The 23,169-nt window shown below is 38.7% G+C and overlaps 1 protein-coding gene across 1 annotated transcript in view; it reads left to right on the top strand.

The window, feature by feature from the left end:
* LOC139709636 (polypeptide N-acetylgalactosaminyltransferase 13-like) overlaps positions 1–22,927 on the top strand; it is an 83,798-nt gene extending 60,871 nt beyond the window's left edge. The window contains exons 5-13 of the mRNA XM_071621595.1: positions 8,268–8,434; positions 9,076–9,331; positions 11,519–11,635; positions 12,351–12,468; positions 16,312–16,412; positions 18,811–19,036; positions 20,014–20,103; positions 21,706–21,834; positions 22,691–22,927. Of these exons, the coding sequence (XP_071477696.1) occupies positions 8,268–8,434; positions 9,076–9,331; positions 11,519–11,635; positions 12,351–12,468; positions 16,312–16,412; positions 18,811–19,036; positions 20,014–20,103; positions 21,706–21,834; positions 22,691–22,840 (1,354 nt within the window). The 3' untranslated portion in view covers positions 22,841–22,927. The remainder of the gene's footprint in view (positions 1–8,267; positions 8,435–9,075; positions 9,332–11,518; positions 11,636–12,350; positions 12,469–16,311; positions 16,413–18,810; positions 19,037–20,013; positions 20,104–21,705; positions 21,835–22,690) is intronic.
* The last annotated feature ends 242 nt before the right edge of the window (positions 22,928–23,169 follow it).

Raw genomic sequence — 23,169 nt, 5'->3', positions numbered from 1 at the left:
TTTCTCGCAGCTTTTTCAATGTGTATGTACAAGTGTATTTAATCAATTTTGATATTTTGGTCATCAGGTGTCTTATATATATATATATATATACACGTATATATATATATAATTGTGTAGTTTTATATTTTAATCGAAGAATGATTGTATGATTATGTATGTTATCATAAAATGAAATATGATATTGTACAAAATTCTGCAATTCAGCCATATCCATGGCTGCAAATGAATTTTTAAATAAACCATTACCATTACCATTACCATTACCATTACCATTACCATTACCATTACTTCATACGTTTATAGTTTGCAATATTGGCAGTTTGCTTTAATCTGACAGCATCTGACGGTATAAGCTGAAACCAATAGCGCATATAGCAACATGATTTACGCAATATATCGACTGAACAGACAACTTGCCATTAGAAAGACGTATACGACAGAACATAACTCATAATATACACAGTCTGAAATGCTAATCTACTTATGAAAAAAATACTCATGGAACAATTAAAAGAATATACCCTGTATACTTTAAATTCTTTCCTTGCTTGAGAGTTAAGCAAGCAGAAAAATGACTAAAACTGTTACGTCCTACCTAAGAATAAACTATTAACACTTACACACACACTCACAAACACACGCACACACAAACACACACACACACACACATACGCACATACGCACACACACACAAACAAACATTTTGCCATAGGGCGTACATGATTGACGAAACATAACATAACTAAATACACTGTACCGCATAAGTGGCCGATGTATCATCAAGACATTTTCCTCATGGTTGTATACCCCACTAGACCCGCGGTTCTTTCTGGATTTAATCGTTTGTTCAAGACTATATGAGAGCAGACGTTGCCCAGTGAGATGTCATACAGCTAAAAATTGTGATTATCTCTCAGTCCATCGAGGAAACTGGGTCATTGTCTCTTTGAATTACAAAATGGATTAAGATGGTGGATGAACTCAAACACAATGAGAGACACAAATTTGATGTATCCATGGTGACATGGTCCCTGGCTACAGCGAGACTTAAAAGGAATAGATGTATGCTCAAAACATTTGAAAATTCTGCCAATGCAGAAGAAATTAGTAGAACACACCAGTAAAGTTTGGTGAAATTTGGAAAAACTCTTCAAATTTGAATCGCATAATTTTCGGTCGTATCCCTGGATTAGAAGACTACAATATTTGACGTCACGGGTATAGTACAACGTCAGTTTCAGTTTCAGTTTATAGCTTTTCGGCTTCTCTAGTTTTCCTACGGCTTCACTGATGTGATCAACTAATGAATATAATTATGATATATTTTCAATGTTTTTTGAATCCTTATACTACCGCGGAAATATTCCCTTTTCACCTCGCTTATTCCCAGTGTAGTAACTTCAGATTTTAACTTCACAGGTTTATATATAGTTTGCAGTACAATTGAAAGTGTGCTTTCATCTGACTGAAGCTCAAACGAAAGAAAGAAAGTTGAAACTCACACCATATAGTGCCGTACCTGCATGGACATAGAACATAAAATACATGCAGCAAAATGTGTGTATCACCTGCTGTAACATGAACATTATATCAGTTGGATAAAGAAGTGCTTGGGACGTGAATAACATCACGACGTTAATAAATAATAGAAAGATCGGACATGAAAAATTGTGCCTAGTGTCCGGCTATCTTAGCCATGACCTTGGATAAGCGAACCCGGACTGCGTGATGGCGCAGTATTTCGCTCTATAGATGGGTTTATAGGAAAGTAAGTGTTATTCCTTTTTGACGAAAACATAGCGGAGCCAGGGCGTGTTCTCTCCCTCGGTATCCACCACGGTGATGCAGTCCGTGCTGTGGAGCCTGTAACCAAGGTGACAGATGTGATCGAAGAGCTTCGTCTTTGGAAACCTGCGATAGGTGTGGGAGGGAAACATGGCGTGCTGTGCGAAGAACTCTAAACACTGGCTCCCTTTCCTGTAGTGGTCCAGGTGTTCGGTCAGCTGCGGTATGGCTTGCAATGTGACGAGAGACCCGTAGATTCGATAGACGTGGGGCTCGTCGTCCATCTCGCGGATGCAAACCTCGACGATGCCTCCGTGCGAGACGAAGTTTGCGGAGGTCGTCGTCCTCGGAGATTCTGCCTTTTCGTAGTTCTCCGCTAAACGATACGCGCATATTCTGGCGCTGAGTTCTTGGATTTGATAGAAATCGGCCTCCTTCTGGAGAAGGTTTATGAACCGGAACCCCTCGGGCAGACAGAGGTCACCCCGCCGGAGGAAGTTGAGAATGTGCCTAAATATTTCTCCGTCACCGTCTATCAGGTAGTTGCCTGAATTTGAAGGGAAATCATGTGATTCTTCTTATTAGCCTCCGCACAACAATTGTGTATAAGAGATATCTATACCTAAACATTGACGGTTTCGTTGGCACTTTTCTATTCATGACAAGTTACCTTCGTTCATTTATCAAGGTGTTATATACATCACAGTCACCAAGCCTTGCCAAAGGATTATCTTTTATGCTTTGTATGCCTTTATCTGTATCAAGCAAATTTTCAAGATCAAACCAATTTGCCTTATAAGCTTGGTAATTTGAGTTCGTAATCACAAAAGCAGTGTGTATTATTCATTTGCGAGCAAATCTTGTAACTGTAATGGAGGTGCAATGAGACATTGAACTACATTGACTGTTCTCAGGGACTAGTCACCTAACCCTTTTCTCTCAAACATGACCGGACGGAAGTCGCCGAGGTATTTCAAAGATTAAAACGCCCCTAGGTCCCTTTGTCAGTGCCGATTTGTTTATTTATTTTCCGAGAATCATCAGATGGAATTCCTTCCGACTGTATTTGAACAAATTTTGCCAGTGTTTTTAAAGGCTCGTTTTTGACGACTGCCATGTCCATAACACTGTCAAACAATCATGAACCTACTTTATTTCAGACCACGACTGTGCTGTAAGTGAATCCAGGGTAATAACACCAATTATTCCCCTTTTTAACGTATTCGAATGTGAGGTAACATAGTATCTAGTGCACGGTACAACCGTCAATATGAACGTGCGTGTAGGCATATCATTATCATTTCCTTGTATTTTTGTGGTACCCAAATATACGTACAAGAAGTCTTCGGGGCAAGTTACTTACTTCAGGTAGTCAGAGATATACAATCTATTACGCCCTCAACGGAGACACTCATACATGGGGACTTGAATAGAAGTCATTTGTCACATGTACTATGAATCTATTATATTGGGGGGGGGGGGAATGGTGAGGTGGTGAGGATTATCATTCATTCTTACAGGGACAAATGGAAAACGTGCTCTGTAACCATTGATATTTTTTTCCAATTGAATTGAATTGAATTGAACCATTGATATGCAGCTTTAATAATATATACGTTTCCTTTAAGAGCATCTGCAGCATCTGTTTGATACAATAGAGATGGGGAAGGCTGATAATGAAGACGAAGTTAAAAAAAAAGGAGGAAGAACATTATCATGACAAAAATAAGCAACAGGCAGAAAAAAGACCCTGGTAGATTTGCTTCATACACCACGGTGAGCTTTCTTTTTGTACTACAGAACCGTCTACTCTTGCATTTCGTAAGAATTTACCCTGAGCTGTGCGCGCTTTTGTTTGTGCAGGGAAGGTGGAAAGATGACATCCCATGCTCCCATCTCAATTCCTGGTTTGTGTTATTATCCATTCGTGGAACATTGCCTGTATGTCACTGGGAGATTCATCATGCACCGTTTGGAAGCAATTTAGTGTCCACTTTTCGCAGCTAATCTGACTCTAGCAATGTGATCATCTTTATCATCATCAACAACAACATCTACGAAGAATCCCTGCTTATATCAAGAGGAGAAGTGTACATGGATGCTCAAACCACATTCTTTTTTCTTCAAATAATGGAAATGAATTTGGATTTGAAAATTTGAATTTGATATATTAGCCAAAAAAAAAAATAGAAGGAATGGAACATCTTCCAGCCCCGAAGGAAGTCATATTGTACCCACCATGTTCATCGCGTGCTGCCGGAATCATGGAACTGGTGAACATAGCGCCAAGCATGGAGTTCGGATAGCGGGTGAGGGTGCTGCGACAAGTTCGGTACACGACACCGCCGACATTTAGCCCGATGTATTCGCTAAGAGACTTGACGAGATGTTGACCCTCCGAAGAAACTTTCTCACCTTCCATTGTATCAGACTTTCATAGTACATGCACTACTGGAGAACGAAAACAGCAGAACAAAAACAGCAGAACGAAAACAACAGAAAGAAACGCTATAGCAGCGCTGGACTACTGAGCGTCCCACTAGAGTTATTCCGTGATAAGTACAGTTTTCCAACGATTTTGACGGGAAGTACAGTAGATGCGCTGCTGGTGTATTGCCACAGCAGTTCGCGCACAGGTGCCAGGCAACAGCCGGAATTTCGCAACATCAGGAAGGACCCAATAGGCGATTGCGAAATCCACGCTCAGTGCCATGCTCGATACAATCGGGGGAATGAAACCATGTCACCTCGACTGTCGAGTCGAAGCCGTCGAAGAACTCGCGAGGGCGAAGTGATACATCTTCTGCAAAGTGAGCTGTACCATAGTTTGAACCTCGGAGAATATCGTTCGTGTTGTTGTTACTTACTTTTTTTCCGAACAGATTTCATATCTGTTTCGTCACAAAGTCTATTCAGGCTGACAAGATGTCGATATAATGATGAATGTACCTGACATTGCGTATTGAATGATATACAGTATGTCCCCCAAAAAAATTACAATCAGATTTTCGCATTGATAACACCCAATATGATTAAACTGTCTAAATGCTACTTCAGGGTCTTAAAATATAACATCTTAGTTCTATTTTGCAGAAAACCCCATTCAATTTGGTTAAGCGGTCAAAGAGAAATGTGGATTGTTGTAAAGTATGTCATGAGTCTGATTCTTCCAAGTTTAGCACTTGGATGCTCTTGTGTGTTAACACAATAAACAGAACTTGGAGGGAAGAGATTCCTGACATGCTCTACAAAATTCCTCATTTCTCTTTGACCACTGAAGCAAATCGGATGGGGTGTTCTGTAAGATGTGGGCAATGAGTTATAGTTTCGTACCCTGAAATTGTATTTGGATTGATTCACTATTTTTAAAGTTATCATTACGGAGGGTCCCGTTGTAATTTTTTTTGGACATACGGTATTACGACTCTATATTCCAGCATGATATGAAGTGTGTGCAATGTCCCTAAAAAAAAATTCATGATTGCAGATTGGGGCCTACATTCGTCGCTGATTGCGTATTGTACTTTCCATGCTATTTTCGTTAATGCAGACCAGTCAAGTTTTATTTTCTCCCTACACGAAGGCCTTCTTATATGAAAAGGCATTCATCACGCCTGAATGCCCGATCCCTCATTGAAATATGAAAACTGTGTTCCATTCAACTCGGTATGTGTTCGATAGATTAATATCAAAGAACCAGGACAGTGAAATTTTCAGAAAATCAGCCAAAAAACAAAGTTAGAAGTTTAAAAGATTTCGAATTCGATGCAAACCAGGGAAAGGAATTTCGGTTGTTATCGTTAAAATGCAAATGAAAATGGGATGAAGTGGGGGAAGTCTACAACTTTCATCCTTCCATCTGATGGCTTCAATCATACAATTCTTCACTGACAATATCAAAATTCAAAAGAAGCCCAAATCACAATTCAAAATATGCCCAAATCCCCACTATGAGAACTATTTGAATAAAATGATTCCTGTGAGTCAGTAATTGACGAACTTGGAAGGGCGAGTACTTATTGCGGTCACTACTGTCAAGGCGGAAATGTTTATGGTGATCTATTGGCAAACCATTAAAAGAGTTGTGGAGGTAGTGTCATTATCAGATCTTTTGCTGTGACTAATATCACCGTCTATTCAGCCATGCTATTTGTGCACATTTGATGTGTCATCTCACCCGAATTCATTATTCGACCTGAATGAAACCTCAGCTATATCCTTTTTTACATCACTTTCTTCATTTTGTCTTTTCTTATTAAAAATCATCTGACGCATGAAGGCTTGCCGTTTACAGTTTTGTTAAAACGTATCTAAACCATGGACTGACGCAGTCAGTGGTGTGCAGCCTGAAGCCAAGAGTTCGTAGCTCGTCCAACAGTCCGGTCTTAGTGACTTCGATTCTTTCCTCGTCGTACATCCCATCCGCTGTAGAGAACCACATCGCTTGGCTTCCAGTCGTGTATGTATACATGTAGAGTCCGAGTGACGGCACCTCTTTCAGCAACTTGAAATTACCATACACTCTCCAAGTCCGAACATCCTCTCTTCGACGCACCCAAAACTCGACAACCTTGGCGTAGTAGCGATGGTCATTCGAGGTCGGGGAGGAGGTCGATGTCCTTTCAACTCCCATAGCGAGTTGTTCGTGGTGCTTGATGTCGATTTCTTCGCAGAGGGTCCCGAGCCCGTAGAATTCGGCGTCCTTCCGCAGGAGCTTGAACTCCGTGAAGTCATCGGGGAGGCACAGGGCTCCCCGGCGGAGGTAATTCAGGACATGACGGAACATGCGACCGTCGCCATCGATCACAAAATTACCTACAGGAAAGTAAATGGACATATTTAGGTATTGTAACTCTGTGTAGCAACGTTAACAGTGATGGTAATGCAGTAATTATTGTACTCGGCACCTTCTTCTCTTGTTACTTCTCCTGATTTTGACTCGGCGGTATTAATAGTTTCATCCCTACCACTTTGTCTTTATTGACATCCACAATTACCACCACTGTCTTTCCGTTTAGAAAGTAGTTTTCGATTGCGTCTTTTAAGGAAATTTCGCTCAAATAAATGTGTGAATTCATAGAATTATCATTTGTAATGACTATAACTCATTCCCTCGACTTGCCACTGACTTGACACATTGCCAAAATGATCATGCAATCACTAGCATGACTAGTACCACTACCATGACTACTACTTTCTGGACCGCAACTGCGAGTAGTACTGCTGCTATGTACTTGTGTTGCCCCTACTGCCCTTATCGCTGCTTCTAAACGAATAACTTCTTCTTTTGTCACCTGTCACTGGTTTCAAATAGTAAATTAGTGGAGTCAAGATTCCCCTCCCCAACCCCAGAGATATGCAGATGGTCTTCTTCTACAAGAAGAATAACTAAAGAGGTTGATGTAAATGCGGGAACTACTGCGGAATACTTTCAGGACTATACTCACCGTGCTCATCTTGTGCTTGTGAAGCGGAAGGTCCCTGGCAGGTGAACATCGCCGCTAACCTGCTCTGGGGGTAGCGAGTCAATGTGCTCCGACAGGTTTTGTACAACATACCGCCCACATTCAACCCGATGAAATCACTCTCCCTTCCCGCAGATGTCGAAACGATTTCTGCGCTTATCATTTCCATGTCCGTGCCTCTCTTTAGCGATATTTGTTTTGTTTATTCGCTTGTTTGTTTGTGAGACAATACCGTCGTGCTGGTGAGTCCATGTAATTGTCTGTTGGTTGACTCCGTGTACATGACATTGCCTGGAGTGACATGAAAGAGTTCGATCGGACCACGTGATCTGCGCGGTGTCGTAACATACTGTGGCAAACGACAGTGGATTGAGCAACCAACCCGTTGTGCCTATATTCCTGATATTAATTGTGGTTTGGTGGTTGAAACTTTCGACTCTGCAGTCTTGAACAATACACTGCATCATCCCTACTTTTGAACACCTGATTACCATTCCTAAGGACAGCCATATCAAAACTCTAATAATGGCCCGAATTCACGAAGGTGGTATGATTGAAACCATGGTTTAAACCATGGACAATTTGTATGGAGCGCAGAGTGTCGCATGGCCTATTTCGCTACGAAATCAGTCATTTCGTCGGCAGAATGATCATTTCGTTACGAAATGACAACATGAACAATGACAAGAACGTACTTTTGATTTAAAAAAGAACTTATGTGGAAATCTCTTCTTGATATCGCTGCATAACATTTGACCGAAATCCTCCGAATTCACAGAAGATTACAACTACTATTTCTGCATTCCATGAACCCACATACATTATGTGAAACTGAGCTCAATTTCCCTTTAACCCTGTGTGCCCTTTGAGTGCAGAATGGAACAGAAATCTGTGCACACTGTCCCAAGTCAATGGAACAGAACAGTAAGGGGTAAGGATGAGTTGGGCCGGAGCAAACCAGTTTGTTCTGACCTTGTCATTCGTCCTTTCTTCCTATCGATTACTGGCTTACAGGTGTAAGACCATGGGGTACGCCAACGACCTCCCGAGGACCAGTGTCATCATTTGCTTCACCGAGGAGTCGTGGTCGACGCTGCTCCGCACGGTACACAGCGTGATCAACCGATCACCTCCAGAGCTTATCGCCGAAGTGCTCCTCGTCGACGATTTCAGCCAGCGAGGTGATTTATTAATTTTGTCTTTCTGTCGACTCTTCCTCTCATGCACGATCTGGAATTGTCCCCTCAGTATCAGGCCATTTGGGCTTTTGTAGCTACAAGCCTTGATATCGCCACAAAGGAAATGATTATTGTTCATCACCCCTCTATCAATACGTCACTTTCCCCTTAACAGAGGCAAAATACACACGAACAAATAAAGCAAAGGAAACAATCTGTAGCACACCACACACACACATACTTCTCTAGTTATGGATCGTGAGACGCGGAATAATGGAATTTTATATATTCACATACAAAGGCGCATGACTGAAGAAATGTCTACTCTAATCAAACTTTTTAAGTTTATTTAACTAAAGTCACTAAAATCTGCGGAAAGTTTAAATTCGACGGCAGGAGAACAGTAAGTAAGTAAACATTTTACACAGTACAGAGTTGTATGTTCATGTACATTATTGATCAGAAATTGTTTTTGACCGCTACTTAATTAAAAAAAAAGAGAGAAACAAGAAGTAATCACATCATTTACATCGTGTACAGTATGGCTACAGGTGGTAATCTGTGGAAATTATACAGATAATCGGGATGATCCGTTCCATAAATCATTCTTCCTCTCCCCCCCCCCCCCCCCCCTTCATCCCCAGATTATCTGAAGGCGCCCCTAGACGAATACATGAAGCGCTTCCCCAAGGTTAGGATCATTCGCCTACCGAAGAGGGAAGGGCTGATCCGGGCCCGTCTCATCGGGGCCGACATCGCCCGGGGGCCCGTGCTCACCTTCCTCGACTCGCACGTCGAGTGCAACGTCGGCTGGCTGGAACCCCTGCTACAGCGTATCCATGACAACAGCTCCAATGTCGTCTGTCCGTCCATCGATTCCATCGACGCTCGCACATTCCAGTAGGTCAAGCTAGTCACTATCAAATTTCAGTTCAATGATATATCCCGCATACAATGCTGCTATACATGTATAAGTACATACAGTGCGATCAATTTGAACAATTTGATTGGCGCACTTTTCTAGAAGTACAGAACTTGTGGCGAGTGTGCCCATAAAGTGTGCAGTTATGTACGAAATTATGATAACTGAAGATACAAAAAAAAAACAGAAATAGGGACATGGATAGAGATAGAGACAAAGACATGGACGACGACAAACGATGACAGGGTCACACATACAGACATTGACATTGACGGGGACTAAACATGGACTTACATAACAAAAACAATAGGGTCATAGGACACAACAGACGTGTAGAACAAGAAGTTGTTTCCATGAAACATTACTGTAGATTAAAAATGCCAGTATAATAACTAGGGTGAAAATGCTTGATAAAAGAATTTTTATCCAGAGAAACATTATCACACATCTTTAATGTATATGAAATGAGTACTGAAAATATGCATACAAAATTGATGTGTCGTGCATTTCATTGAACTCGAGTACTAGTAGACAATTAGCGATCACGACTTCTAGGGGAAGGGGTTGTAGTTGCTACATTCCCAACCCAAACCATTATTGTTGTGATATTTTTGTGTACAAACTCTTGTATAAGAATCACGTGATCGCTCCTATATACACTTGACTTTGAATCATGGCTGATTAGTGAGAGCTATATTTACGTAAAGACGACCGGATAATTTCGGCACACATCAAAAAAGTCAGCTGGTGATTTTACCACCTGGTAAATTTTGGGGGCATTTTTGGAAGAGAATGCCAAAGATGAGGTACTATTCATTAGCACCATACATCTCCGTACGTCTTCCTCGATTCCGAAAACGCTTTCTTGTACTTGACAGCAAATGGCTAGGGGTAATTTTGATTTATCGACATTCTCGTTGTATCGTCTCCGTCTGTCATGTTCATGGTAATGCAGAATAAATGAATAAATAAAAAACAACAACCTGCCTCACTCCACACTCCCTTCTTTGTCCAATAAAGCCAGCAATCTATCCTCATGTTGCCCCGAAGGGAAAGCGCTGATAACCTCATATCGATATCTTCTGAGACATGAATTGATAATCATGACATGCTTGTCTATTCATGTTCCGTCAATGTTTTCTAGTACTTGACAGCAAATTGCTAGGAGTAATGTTGATTTATCCACTTTTTTTTTTCGTTGTATCGTCTCAGTCTGGCATGTTTATGGTAACGCAGAATGAATAAATAAATAAATAAATGAATGAATGAATGAATAGATAAATAAATAAACAAATAAATAAATAGATAAAACACCTTCCTCGTTCCACACTCCTTCTTCATGTTCTTTGTCCAACAAACAAAGCCAGCGACCTGTCTTCATGTTGCCCTGAAGGGAAAGCGATGATAGCTGCATATCGATATCTTTTGAGACATGAATCAATAATCATGACATGCTTGACAGGCAATTTATTTACCTCGTCGACAACTCATCGTCAGATTCATGTCTGCGCGCGCCTTCTCACCTCTTTCCTTTTCGCGGTGCAAGAAAATCGTGATGATGTTGATGTTGTTGTTGTTACACGTTATTGCAAGTGAATGGAACGGAATATAAAAGTATCCTCTTCAGTGAAATGAAATGAAATGAAATGAAGTGAAAGTGTAGCGCCATAGCCAGGATACGTATACTTTAATAGCCAGTAATGATTTAAACAACCATTGACAACGGCGTGATCATTGTTCCAGAAACGACGCTGGGGAATTGAAACAAAATGCAATATGAATATCAGACAGAGAGTTAACTTACAATTGTGTCAGGATTTTTTCCTTACATTCGACAAGGACTTGTATTTTTATCTTGTAGATTAGATTAGAACACTTTGGAGGTTTAGAGATGTGCAGGTGTATCAAACTGTGTCGTTGCCGTCCTACTAAGTTTAATCGATAGTATCGGAGTGTAAAATTCTACCCCTGTATGGAAGCCTTAAAACAGACAAGTGTGGATTAAGTTTATTAAGATTAATAAGATTATTTCTAAAAGTATTATCGTAAGGTGTTCCTGGAAATCACGGCTACTGTACTTAGCATTAATCATGGTAGGATACAAAGTGTCTTTGTAATGTCTTTTGTCATCTTTACACTTTGATATTTCGTCATGGTTCTTACAGGTATACCAGTTCCGGCCAGGGTCTCATAGGCGCCTTTAACTGGGAGATGAAATTCACGTGGAATCCTGTCCCGGATTACGAATTAAGGAGAAGACAAGATACCACGTGGCCCATCAGGTAAATGATAAAAAAGTGAACAAATTCACAGGATGCAAACCGTCTCGTTCCATGTACAATGAGGGCAAAAGTTGAAGCAAAGTAACGAGTGGTTTTCTCGACATTTATGCATACGATGTCTCTGTTCTGACGTTTCACATGCGCGGGCAATTCGATTTTCAAGCAGTAGTCATATTATTAACAAGGTCTTCTAAATCCAGGGTATCTTCTCCGTTGTTGCCACTGCTCTACCAGAGGGCCATGCCTTTACTATTACCCTAGCGTTGCCAGGTACCCCGAGAGGGATGTGATGGGTAAAAACATCTTGTCCAAGGACGTTATAGCACTGGGCGGGAATCGATCCAGGGCTCTCCGTTTGGGAGTCGGGAGTCTTATCCACTATGCCACAGGACCCCAATCATGCCAATGTTCATTCAATGAGTGGACAACTAGCTTTGGAGCCGTTTACGGAGTCTTCAAACACTGTGAAAATTTATACCTAGGAAGTAGAACACCATCATTTCTATTCCCGATTTATTACAGAATTGGGAAAAACCGATTGCCTATACCCATATATGCATGTTCATAGCACTGATTACTACTAAAGATGAATTGCATCTTATGATAAGGAAGAGGGGGAGAGCATGGATGCTCGAACGAATAATTCCTGCCTTTTTCGTTTTGTTTTGTTCAAAGATACTTTATGTAACTGTATGAAACGCTCATCCGTTTTCAGATCCCCAGCAATGGCGGGAGGATTGTTTTCCATTGACAAGGCTTTCTTCTACAAACTGGGCACATACGACCCGGGCTTTGACATCTGGGGAGCGGAGAATCTCGAATTATCCTTTAAGGTAAGAGTAAAATATTGTAAAAAGGTAATGCTCGCTACCCTATTAAAGGGGAATGATTCATATTATATACGTGGATCGAGTGAATGCGGAAATATTGGTAGACACATTAGTGAAGTTTGAGGGATATCAGACAACCCTTTCAAGTATGTATTCATAAAGATTTGATACCGTCGTCGCTGGATAAGAAGAAATCAACAATATGATTCTTGATATCACAGTTGGACAACGATGTAAAGAAAACATAAGGAGAATTCCATAATAGATTTCATTTTTCGTGACAAGCACACATGTCTTCTACGTGTTCCTGACATACTTTTGAGGGTTTCAGTGTTTCAAAGTTTTTTATTTTATTTTTCGACAAAACATGTATTTCACTTCAGGGTATTATCATTTCCCCTGCCTCCTGAAAGAGAGAAGGCAAGTGCTCTGCCGTCATTCTATAAAAATCAAAATGAAATATGTTGAATTCTCTTTGTGTTTTCTTTGTATCATTGCTCATCACGAATAACAGCTGCTGGTGTAGTCGTCTTACCCAGCTAGGTGGTATCGAAACTTTCAAAATTCATTCAACTCCCAGCGGATTGTCTCATTTTCCCCAAACTTTACCGATGTCGTCTACTGGTATCTTTGAGTTCACTCAATCCACATGTTTATTTGGGTTTCATTCCCCTTTAAGGGTCTATTCACGTTTCCATAAGAACATGAAACGTTAGCTGTAGAGTCCGTACTCCGTAGTGTAAATTCATGGTACGATCATGGAGCTACCCGTTATATAGCTTCATGGTACGATAGATCATTCTGTTCGAAACGAACACGTCGCCATTTATCCACGATGATTTTGTGTTTGTATACTCTACAGAGACGCCTAACGCAGGTTATGTGGCGTAAGTAATTTGATAATGCATTTATACATCCCCATGCAGTTTTTATGTGCAGAATTCAATGCTGCGCTCGATGGTGAGCAGTTGTGTTCGGTTGTCATGGTTACCACGAACCGTCGCGTCGTATTCACGCTTGCTATACTTCCAGGAAAATAGACTGAAAAGTTAATGCGGATTCATGCTTCTACTCATGTTGCGTATTATTTGTACAACGTTTGAAGGCAATTGCAAGGTGTTGTGCAGTCTGTATTGAATGTAATACCCTGCTTATGGCTCGATGGAAGTACGTGTACGTATATGTATATGAATTAAAATAGACCACTGAAATCGAACTGTCCTTTTGGCGTACTCGATGAAAGCAGATCCAGCCTTCGCGATGCAGAGGAACCACAGAATGCAAACCTTCTCGCTTCTAGTGGGACTTCTATGCTTCATTCCAATGTAAAATAGTCGCGCATGTTTGTTTAGTCGACAAGTGAAGCATGTATCAGGACTGTAGGACCCTATACGATGTACGTCAATAGCCTCTCCTTGCTGGAAAGAGCACAGTATCCAACACCAGTGTCCCACTGTGTGAAACACACTGTGAAACACACTGTGAAACACAGTGTGAAATCTCTTCACACTGTTTAAATCGCACGTTTTTACATTGTGAATACACTGTGAATCATCAATTCACAGTTTGAAACAGAACATTGCTTAGTGAACACTCTGTGAAATACGACTGCACAGTATTAAATCATATTAACACTATTAAATACAAGTAAATTGATAGTCTGAATGGACATACTACAGCAGCAGGGTAGAGATTATGACGCGGAATGCTTAGCTATGAAAGTCCAAGTATTCTAAAAATGAGGACATTTACGCTCGTATATATAGGCCTCCTTGACTGCTCGAATCACAAACATGAGAAATAATAACAGGATGTCTCAAATCAACTCGAATTTTCTCAGCTGCGAGGAATGATCTATTAATATAGTGGTATTTTTCATGTTCTTTTATTTTGCTCCAAAATGTTCCATTTGTTTTTCATTACTAACAGCTTTTAATAACCCAGTTCACCATAATAGCAAATCGTAATGCAGAGGTTGTGATGACTACTGAAGTATATGAGTGGACATTTCTTTATTTGGTCGAAGAATATACTTCTTCTTTATCTAAGTCCTGTTTTTTCTAAATCAAAAACACATATATCTCGTTCGATAAACACCATACACGGTGGCAATATGCACCAGTGACAACCTAAAAACATGTTTACGCTCTAAATGAATCCCATGTGGCTGTGTATTCTCAAGGTAATGAAGAGATTGCAGTGTTAGGGGAGACTGCAAAGCTAATGTTTTTTCTCTCGATTCCTAGAGATGGGTTTTTTTTCAATTTTTTCTTCCTTTCACGCCTTGGTAATGATAATAGCACAGCCTTGCATTAATGATCATTAACGGTCATTCAATGAACAAACCCTATACGGTAGGACCAAATGTTTCGCTCGTTGTTGACAGAGTTAACTTAGAATCTCGATGTAGGCCTAAGAGGAAAGATAAAATAAACGATGCTGAATATAAGAAACGTATGTCTCATGAACATTTACACTACCGGAGATAATCAATCAGTATCTAATGATGACGATGATGATAATGGTAATTTTGATATTAATAGTATGAGTAGTAGTGGTAGTAGTAGTAGTAGTAGTAGTAGGATGACGATAATGCTAGTGGTAATGATAATACTCACGCATATAATATTAACAATCGTTAGAAAATGAAAATGATGACATCAATAACGATTGTTCTAAAACAACAATGATAACATTAACAGGAATACTTGAAAAGAAAAGGGCATAGAAACAATGGTATGATGATGATGATGATGATGATTATAATAATAATGATCATAATTATTATAATGATTATGATAATAATAATAATAATAATAATAATAATAATTACAATGATAATAATGATTGTTGTCTCAATTACTCAGGACAGTGTTTTCAGTGGACATACACGTTATTTACATGAACAACTAACCTTTGTTTTATACCTATACAGCAGCAAGATTGATCTTTTATGAAATTTCATCATTTTTTTTTTGAAAGCTCCATGTTTTAGCTGTTTATTTTCATGTGCCACGGACACTGCTATGAAGATATTACATCATCATCTAGATCATTATTACAGACATTCGCGAACATCAACCGGACATCGCCTAATCAAATCATGTCACCACACAATCAGCCTGGGGTTTCGTAGACGTATCATTACGAGGCCACCGAGTACGGCACAGTTCCGCTCACGACTGTGTGTGCGGTTTTTGCGATCAAAATTCATAGCTTGGAAAAACAAAAAGTAAAAAAAAAAAATGAAAAAAATTAGGTCTCGTACAAGTGGTGAAGGAAATTAACTGTCAAATGGAAAATTGAAAACTTCCCACATACCTGCCTATTGCGACACACACAAGATTTCGAAATATTTATGTTAACACTAGACATTTTTAAAGAACGCTGAAGACATTTCTTGTTGATTTTTATGTAAGTTTATATGAAATGATATTTTTCAATCTCTCTTGTACTATGTGTACGATCTCCTTTCTCAACCGCCTAGAGATTTTTGCAAGTTGCGGTATAGAAATTATTATCATTATAATGATTATCATTCTTATTATCATCATCATCACTGATCATTATCATATTGTATCTGAAACTAGAATCAAATAGAGCCATTGTTTCGTTCTCGGAAGTATTGCAATCAGAACTTAAAATTTCTCAAACTTTAGGAGTTCTCTGCCACTTAAAAGTACACCAATCCAAAGCCATGTTGTATATATAGACGCACTATGTAGACATACACACATCTATGTGTGCGTATAAACGCATGGTGAATACCCATAATTATGATAGGCACATGTATTTTATGCCCTTTTTTCCTGGCCTTTTTCTTCCCTTATCTTGCCTGCCTCGTAGACGTGGATGTGCGGGGGTACTTTGGAGATCATCCCGTGTTCTAGAGTAGCGCACATCTTCAGAAAACAGCAGCCGTACAAGTTCCCGGACGGAAATATCAAGTGAGTGATATCCTATAGGCTGTCAAAATCAATTTGGCGATGCCGTGTTATAATTGGGTCGTTTGTGTGTGTGTGTGTGTGTGTGTGTGTGTGTGTGTGTGTGTGAACTTTGCTTTGGCAATGAGCGTTGGATTGCAGAATCTATCTGAAGGGAACGATAGATACTCATCACAATTAACGTAATGTCCATCAGTTTAAGGACTCCCCATAAATGTACTATGTCAAGGGTATATGGCACAATACGTATCATTACTAAACGATTCAAGTAACTGTCATTTTCTTAAATCTCACAGTTAATAAGATGTTAATAAGATGTATTATGCAAGTGACAGATAACCCCATGACACCATGCTATGTGAAGATTAAACAAATATGTTTAGTGAATATAATATATGTGCAATCCTAGCTATACCAAGGGTATGATCATCATACATCGGATCTCCGTTGATTTATTAAGATAGATACATGTGGACTCATTTCATGATTCTGTTTACACTCAACACATATTCATTCATTCATCAATATTTCCAATATAAATGCAGTGGCAGTAAGATACATAAATACAAATCATGTACAACATTCATATAAATCGATTGTTAGCCAATAAAGGAAATGTTGTAAACTGAAGTGCAATAGATGTTATGACTTTTATGAGAATTTCGAATAAGAATTGTTGAAAATTCAATTCAATTCAATTCAATTCAATTTTTATTTCATTTTTCGACAAGAACATAATATAGGCACCATTTTTTTTTTTGGTAACAGAAAATAAGGTGCGTAAAACTATGTAGGATGAAAAGAATGTACAATAATTGTAGCACCTTACGATGATTACACATTATCATAAAATGGAGGGGACTGCTAAAAAGCAAGGCCTTTCATAATAAATGTGCAGATAGTCATGTGGCAAGAGTTTTCGAAATGTCATTCAAATTCAATTCAAGAAAATTAAGTTTACCCAGTCATGTCACTTGAATACCGCTGTTTATTGTCGTCTGCACATTCCTATGATATTCCATAGTATCCCATGGCAACCCGTGGCGGGAGATCAATTTTTCAAACCGCATCACGTCATGTTAAAGGAATGGCATCACCGCCACCTTCTTGTCTGGCATAATTCGCAGGACTTGTGGGAGATCAGAACATGATTATGTTTAAAACATCAGATGCAGATCATGAGTCACAATACTAAAATTCCACTATTACTGCTGCGGATAGTGGAACGATTACAGTATTATACCAGTTATTACAACTAGAAAAATCGGCAACAAACAACGCTCATCGCATTGCTGTGATAAGCAATACTGATCAATCATGATCATCAAAATATTTATCCCCCCTCAAAAAAAAAAGAAGAAATATGTGCATATATGTATCAAAATGCTCATTTAAAAAAATGTTACATACATTCCACAATATATTTCAACACAAATAAACAACGCGAAAATGTAGGCAATTTTTTAGAATAATTTGCAGAAAGAACAATAAGAATAATCTTTTTTTCTAAGTTTGTTACTCAAACACTATACATAGCGCAATAGGTTTATGGAAAATTCGTTTGAAAGAGCTTAGGCCTACTGTTTAGAAGCTGTGTTGGAATTCTTGCAAAAACTTAGAATGTGCCCAGCTGCCTTTAAAGGAATAAAATTTCATCATGAAATGAAACCTTGCACAAATTTGCTCATGCTCCGCCGCACACCATGTTGACTCTGAGAAAAGTCACATCTCTGTGGACTCGTGATTTACTGGCACGCTCCAAGCTTCTCGATTCTCTCCCAAGATAGGGCGTTTATTAGTTTCAAGATATTGGCCTTTTAGGATGACATTTCACGTTGAAGAAAATCTGCATTAGGTTGAAATACAACACACTGCTGTATGAAAGACGCACAAGGAAATATTCCAGATATACGTTTTCCTTCTAATTTTGATAGATATACAGCGCTAATGTCGCCGTTAGCGTGATAAATACGTTTTTCTTCTAATTCTGATAGATACAGCGCTAATGTCACCGTTAGCGTGATAATTACCAGATGAAATTCCTCAGCCTCCCTTAAAGAAAGAAAAACAAGTTGTATTCCAGAGCGAAATGATGGTAAGGACAGCAATGGAATTGTAATAAGTTGAGGTGTTATTCAATCCATTAGATGAAAAAGGTTGCAGTCGATTTTAGAACCATGGACCCTGCACTTTTCAACAAGAGAGGTAGGCCCTACATCTAATTTATCATACCGGTAGTACATAATTATAAAGTTCATGGTTAAGCGCTAGCCTTCGATTCTGAAGTGAAATTTGAGTGCACTTCCGTTACGTAAAGTATCGATTGCAATGAACGAAGTATAAAAATGAAAGCAGTATTCTAAATATCGCTTTGTCGTGTCTTTTTTTCCCCTGCTTCCAGCACGTTCATGCGTAACACAATGCGTTTGGTAGAGGTGTGGGTGGACCAGCCTTACCGCGACATCTTCTACTCTCTCAAGCCGCAGCTCATGGGGAAGGAGTTCGGCGACATCTCGGACCGGGTGAAACTACGAGAAGACCTCCATTGTCACGACTTCAAATGGTTTCTCAACAACGTCTTTCCCGCCCTCAACGTACCAAACTCCAAGTCACATGCTAGAGGAGAAGTTAGTACCCCACTCTCTTCCCATTTCATTTCATCAAAGTCAATATTAGTACCCGCCTTTTCAAAGATAAAGACTCAGTAGAGAAAGAGATACTGATTAAAACATATCGTGAATGAGACCACTAAATGTTTGTTTGTTTGTTTGTTTGTTTGTTTGTTTGTTTGTTTGTTTGTTTTATTTCATTTAATCACGGGAAAAATGCCCTCGATCAGCCAGGTACGGCTGTTTTTTTGGAGAGGCCGTGAATACAGTGTTACAACAACAACAAAAACAACACAACAGTTAACAAATCAATCAAAGGTTTTTTAATATCTATAATACGTGTACCAGAGGACCAGTTTAGACGATGCGTTTGCTCTTCTTGGTAGTGTATTATAGTTTTGTATGTTTTCATTCCTGTCCTTATATTCTTTCCGGGTAGTCATGGTAGTTATCAAATGCAAAGTACCCATATATAATCATGATATGAAAAGTAAGATGAAAATGGAATGGTATAATACATATCGGCATACCAAAAAAAAAAGGGGGGGAGTGTGTATAGTATAAGTGATATACTGACTGTTTGATAAGGAAATCCAAATGAGAATAGGGAACTAGAAATATTTACGAATGTTGTCTTAATTGCTATAGGTAGTTAGAAAAAAAGAATTTTAAACAGATCTAAATTGTTGTATCGTGAAATTGATACGAATTCATTCGAGGAAAACAGCGAACTGCTTAATGTAAGACTTGGGAAATACGTATGTGCACAATGAGATCGACTTTAATTGAATTGAATTGAAGTGAAGTGAATTGAATGGATTTTATAACACCATTAAATTGTTCAATCTTTAAATGCCAAGTTTGCAAAAGTGACTTCATCACGTAAGGTACCTTATACAAATTTTTTAAAAAAATGAAATAAATGCCGTGGATATGTAATTTTCTGCATTACGAAGTCCATGTTGGAATTTGTTTCTTTGCGCTTGGTAATATAGCTCAGAAATTTGGGACTTGGAGTATGTCTGGACACAATGGGGAAAGGAACCATGGCTGTGTACCCCTGTCACGGAGAGGGTAACAATCAGGTAAGAAAGTTTGCTGCCTTTTGCAACAATCAACGTCAGTGACGAAAAACTGGATAAAATGAATTTCAGAGTGTATGCGTCACTCTCCCATTTCTTTTCTTTTTATCCTGGAATGTATTTGAGTGACACTGTCATATTAGATGTCATGATTACTGTTAACGGGATTGTCTGGTATCGGTTCAGGTGAGGATTCAGCCTTTTTTGCGAGATACTTAAAAACTACTTCATGAGATGGAGCGCTTATTCTAATTCATTCTATTTCATAATGTGTTTCTCATTGTCTCAAAAAAATCATCTTCAAAGAACGTCAAAAACATGAAACCCCATCTCAACTGAAACTGATGTAATTCTGCTCTGATCTTTATACTGATGATATACACACCCACGCACAATCACATGTACCGCAATTTGAAGAAAAAAAATCAAATCCATCACAATATTGTTCATAATTTTATTTTCCTTTTCCGTGCCAAAGATGCTTTCATTTCTTATCAGTCGTTGGGTCAGCGTAAGTGGTGGTGGTGGTGATGACAATTTGTCAAAATGTTTGAACTTACAAATGAGGAATGAGCAATGATAAAACCCTGCCGAAGAGAGGGACAAGTAAATATATAATAAATGCCAGAAGACGACTTAACTATATTTTGTGATTTTGTGACAAACATTCCTTGCTAGTTTGGTTTTCGGATAGTAGTGTAGTGACAATTTCAGGTGGAACGATAACTCAATTATTATCCAGGTTACTTTCATTTACCATTTACATGATATGATAATCATGTCGATTTAGATATTATATCTAAGAGAAGATAATCTATGCGAAGATGAATGATGAGTTGAAAACGAAGGAAAATAATGTAGAAGATAAAGATGTTGATTAGAAGTGGAAAATTTGTTTGAAAGTTGAATTTTTTATAATAATTATTATGATTATGAAATTTATTTAGAACCATTGGATTGATTAAGATATAATCATGTAAGGTGTATTATGAATATAACGGTTATAATCTTTATTTTCTGCAACAATCATTGCAAAACATTTTTGTTTCATGTTATTTGTAATTTGTCACGATATATGTTGTTCTTTGAACAAATTGCTATCTGTTTTTATCTCTTGTATGTAACGCTGGTGGAAGGCACATTTCTACATTCGCATTGTGGATAATAAAACATTCAATTCAATTCAATTCAAAAACATTCAATTCAATTCATTCATATTGCTTCGGTGCTTTTAAGAATATAACTACCTGGGTAGTTGTTTTTGTGATTTGTGCAGTAATTATCATTCGTTTTGTTATAGTTAATATTTCTATATATCATTTTCATTTGATATATTCATAACTTCCATTACAATCATCATCATTATCATTATCATTATCATTATCATAATCGTTGTTATTACTATTGTTTTTTGTAAGTTTTTTTTTTTGGTTTTGTCTTTTCCACCGAAGGCCTTCAATTTAGGCTGGGATAACTACTAATATTTCTATGATTATTATTATTATATGATATTATCACTACTACCATTATAATCATCATCATTATCATTATTTTAATCGTTATTGTTACTATGTTTTGTAAGTTTTTTTTTCTTTTCTACCGAAGGCCTTCAGTCTAGGCTGGGATAACCACCTGTACCACAAGAATCGATGTATATCTCTGATGAGGGGACAGGTACAACTTACCATCCGAGCCTGCAAACAGTCTCCCAATCTACGATTCCAACACACCAAGGTAAGCTAGCAAGCCTTGGCGTTCTTATTAGTGCTTATTACTTTCTGTTATTCCATCCATCCCGTACGTCTCATTCAGTATACCCTCCACTTGATTTTTTGTTCTTATTCGAACTACTCGGGAATTCACGCTTCGGAGAGCCGACGCTTCATAGGAGTCTCGTCCGAATGACTGATAGGCAATGGGGAAAATGTGCCTTACTCATAGAAGGACACTTGGACTCGAACCAGCAATCTCGTGATTGATATAGTCTTATCCACTCAACCACACACACAGCTCCTCGTCCATGTCTCTTACTGTCAGATACAATAGAAAAGGAGAAAGGATAAATTGTTGATTCGATAAAAACTTTTTGATTTATAAAATGACCTCATGGGCTTCTGATTGTAACTTCCGTGGTGGTACTACTGTTATATAATAGAGAGGGCTTTGCTACATATTACTGCTCACCCAACATTGGCGTGCTAGCTGCCCATAGATAAAACATCTCATCGAATATAAATTGTTCGAGGTTGTTAGCGCTAGGTAAGATCGAACTCCGGACCTCGCGTTTAATTGCAACTCCAGAACTTTTTCAACGACGTATATACCAATATAGTTCGCGTGCTGTCACAATTGCATTTTTGCTTCATTTCTTTCTGTGTGTGTGTGCATAGTTATATATCTTTATATTTCATTCAAAAATGTTGAATTTGAATCTATAGCGTCATGTTGTAATGCAGCAAAACCGTAGTCAGAATTATGCCCCCTCCCAAAAAAGAATGTATGCCAGAAGAACATTGATTTTTGTTTTCATGAATGAAATATAATGTGTGACCCCTGACCTCTGACCTACACCTTGCTTTCCCTGTCACAGGGTCAAACAATGATGGACCTATCCACGGGAAAGTGTCTGGACGTCCATCCCGATGGAACGCGTGTGATTCTACATCACTGTGATGGCAGTATGAAACAAAAGTGGCAGTTCAGCTATTACTTCAACCGCAGTGGTACTCTTCTACCGTAGCGTCTCTGCGTTCAGCATCCTTTTCACACAAAAAGACGGACCTTTAAAGTTGAACTCGACTCCATCATTTAGATGGTTATCATTAAAAAATTTTATTGTCTGTCAATAATTTACTATAACCTCTCAAAAAATCAACAGGGCTACATCTATACACCTATAAAATAACTCGACCTCCATTTACGTTACTAGAAGTCATATACAAACTGTTATGATACTGAATGCCTGTGTGCAAGCGAATTGAAACAAATTTAATATCCATGAGGTGATGTCATCTATAATTCATGTGATATGTATTCGTGTTCGTGGCGATTAATACTCTTTTATGAAAA

This window comes from Diadema antillarum, unplaced genomic scaffold (genome assembly GCF_040938485.1).
Source record: "Diadema antillarum isolate AM-2024a unplaced genomic scaffold, OU_Dant_1.0 seq00001455_RagTag, whole genome shotgun sequence".
Lineage (NCBI taxonomy): Eukaryota > Metazoa > Echinodermata > Echinoidea > Diadematoida > Diadematidae > Diadema > Diadema antillarum.
Note: the sequence above shows the minus strand (reverse complement) of the source record. Positions and strands in the feature narration are given on the sequence as shown.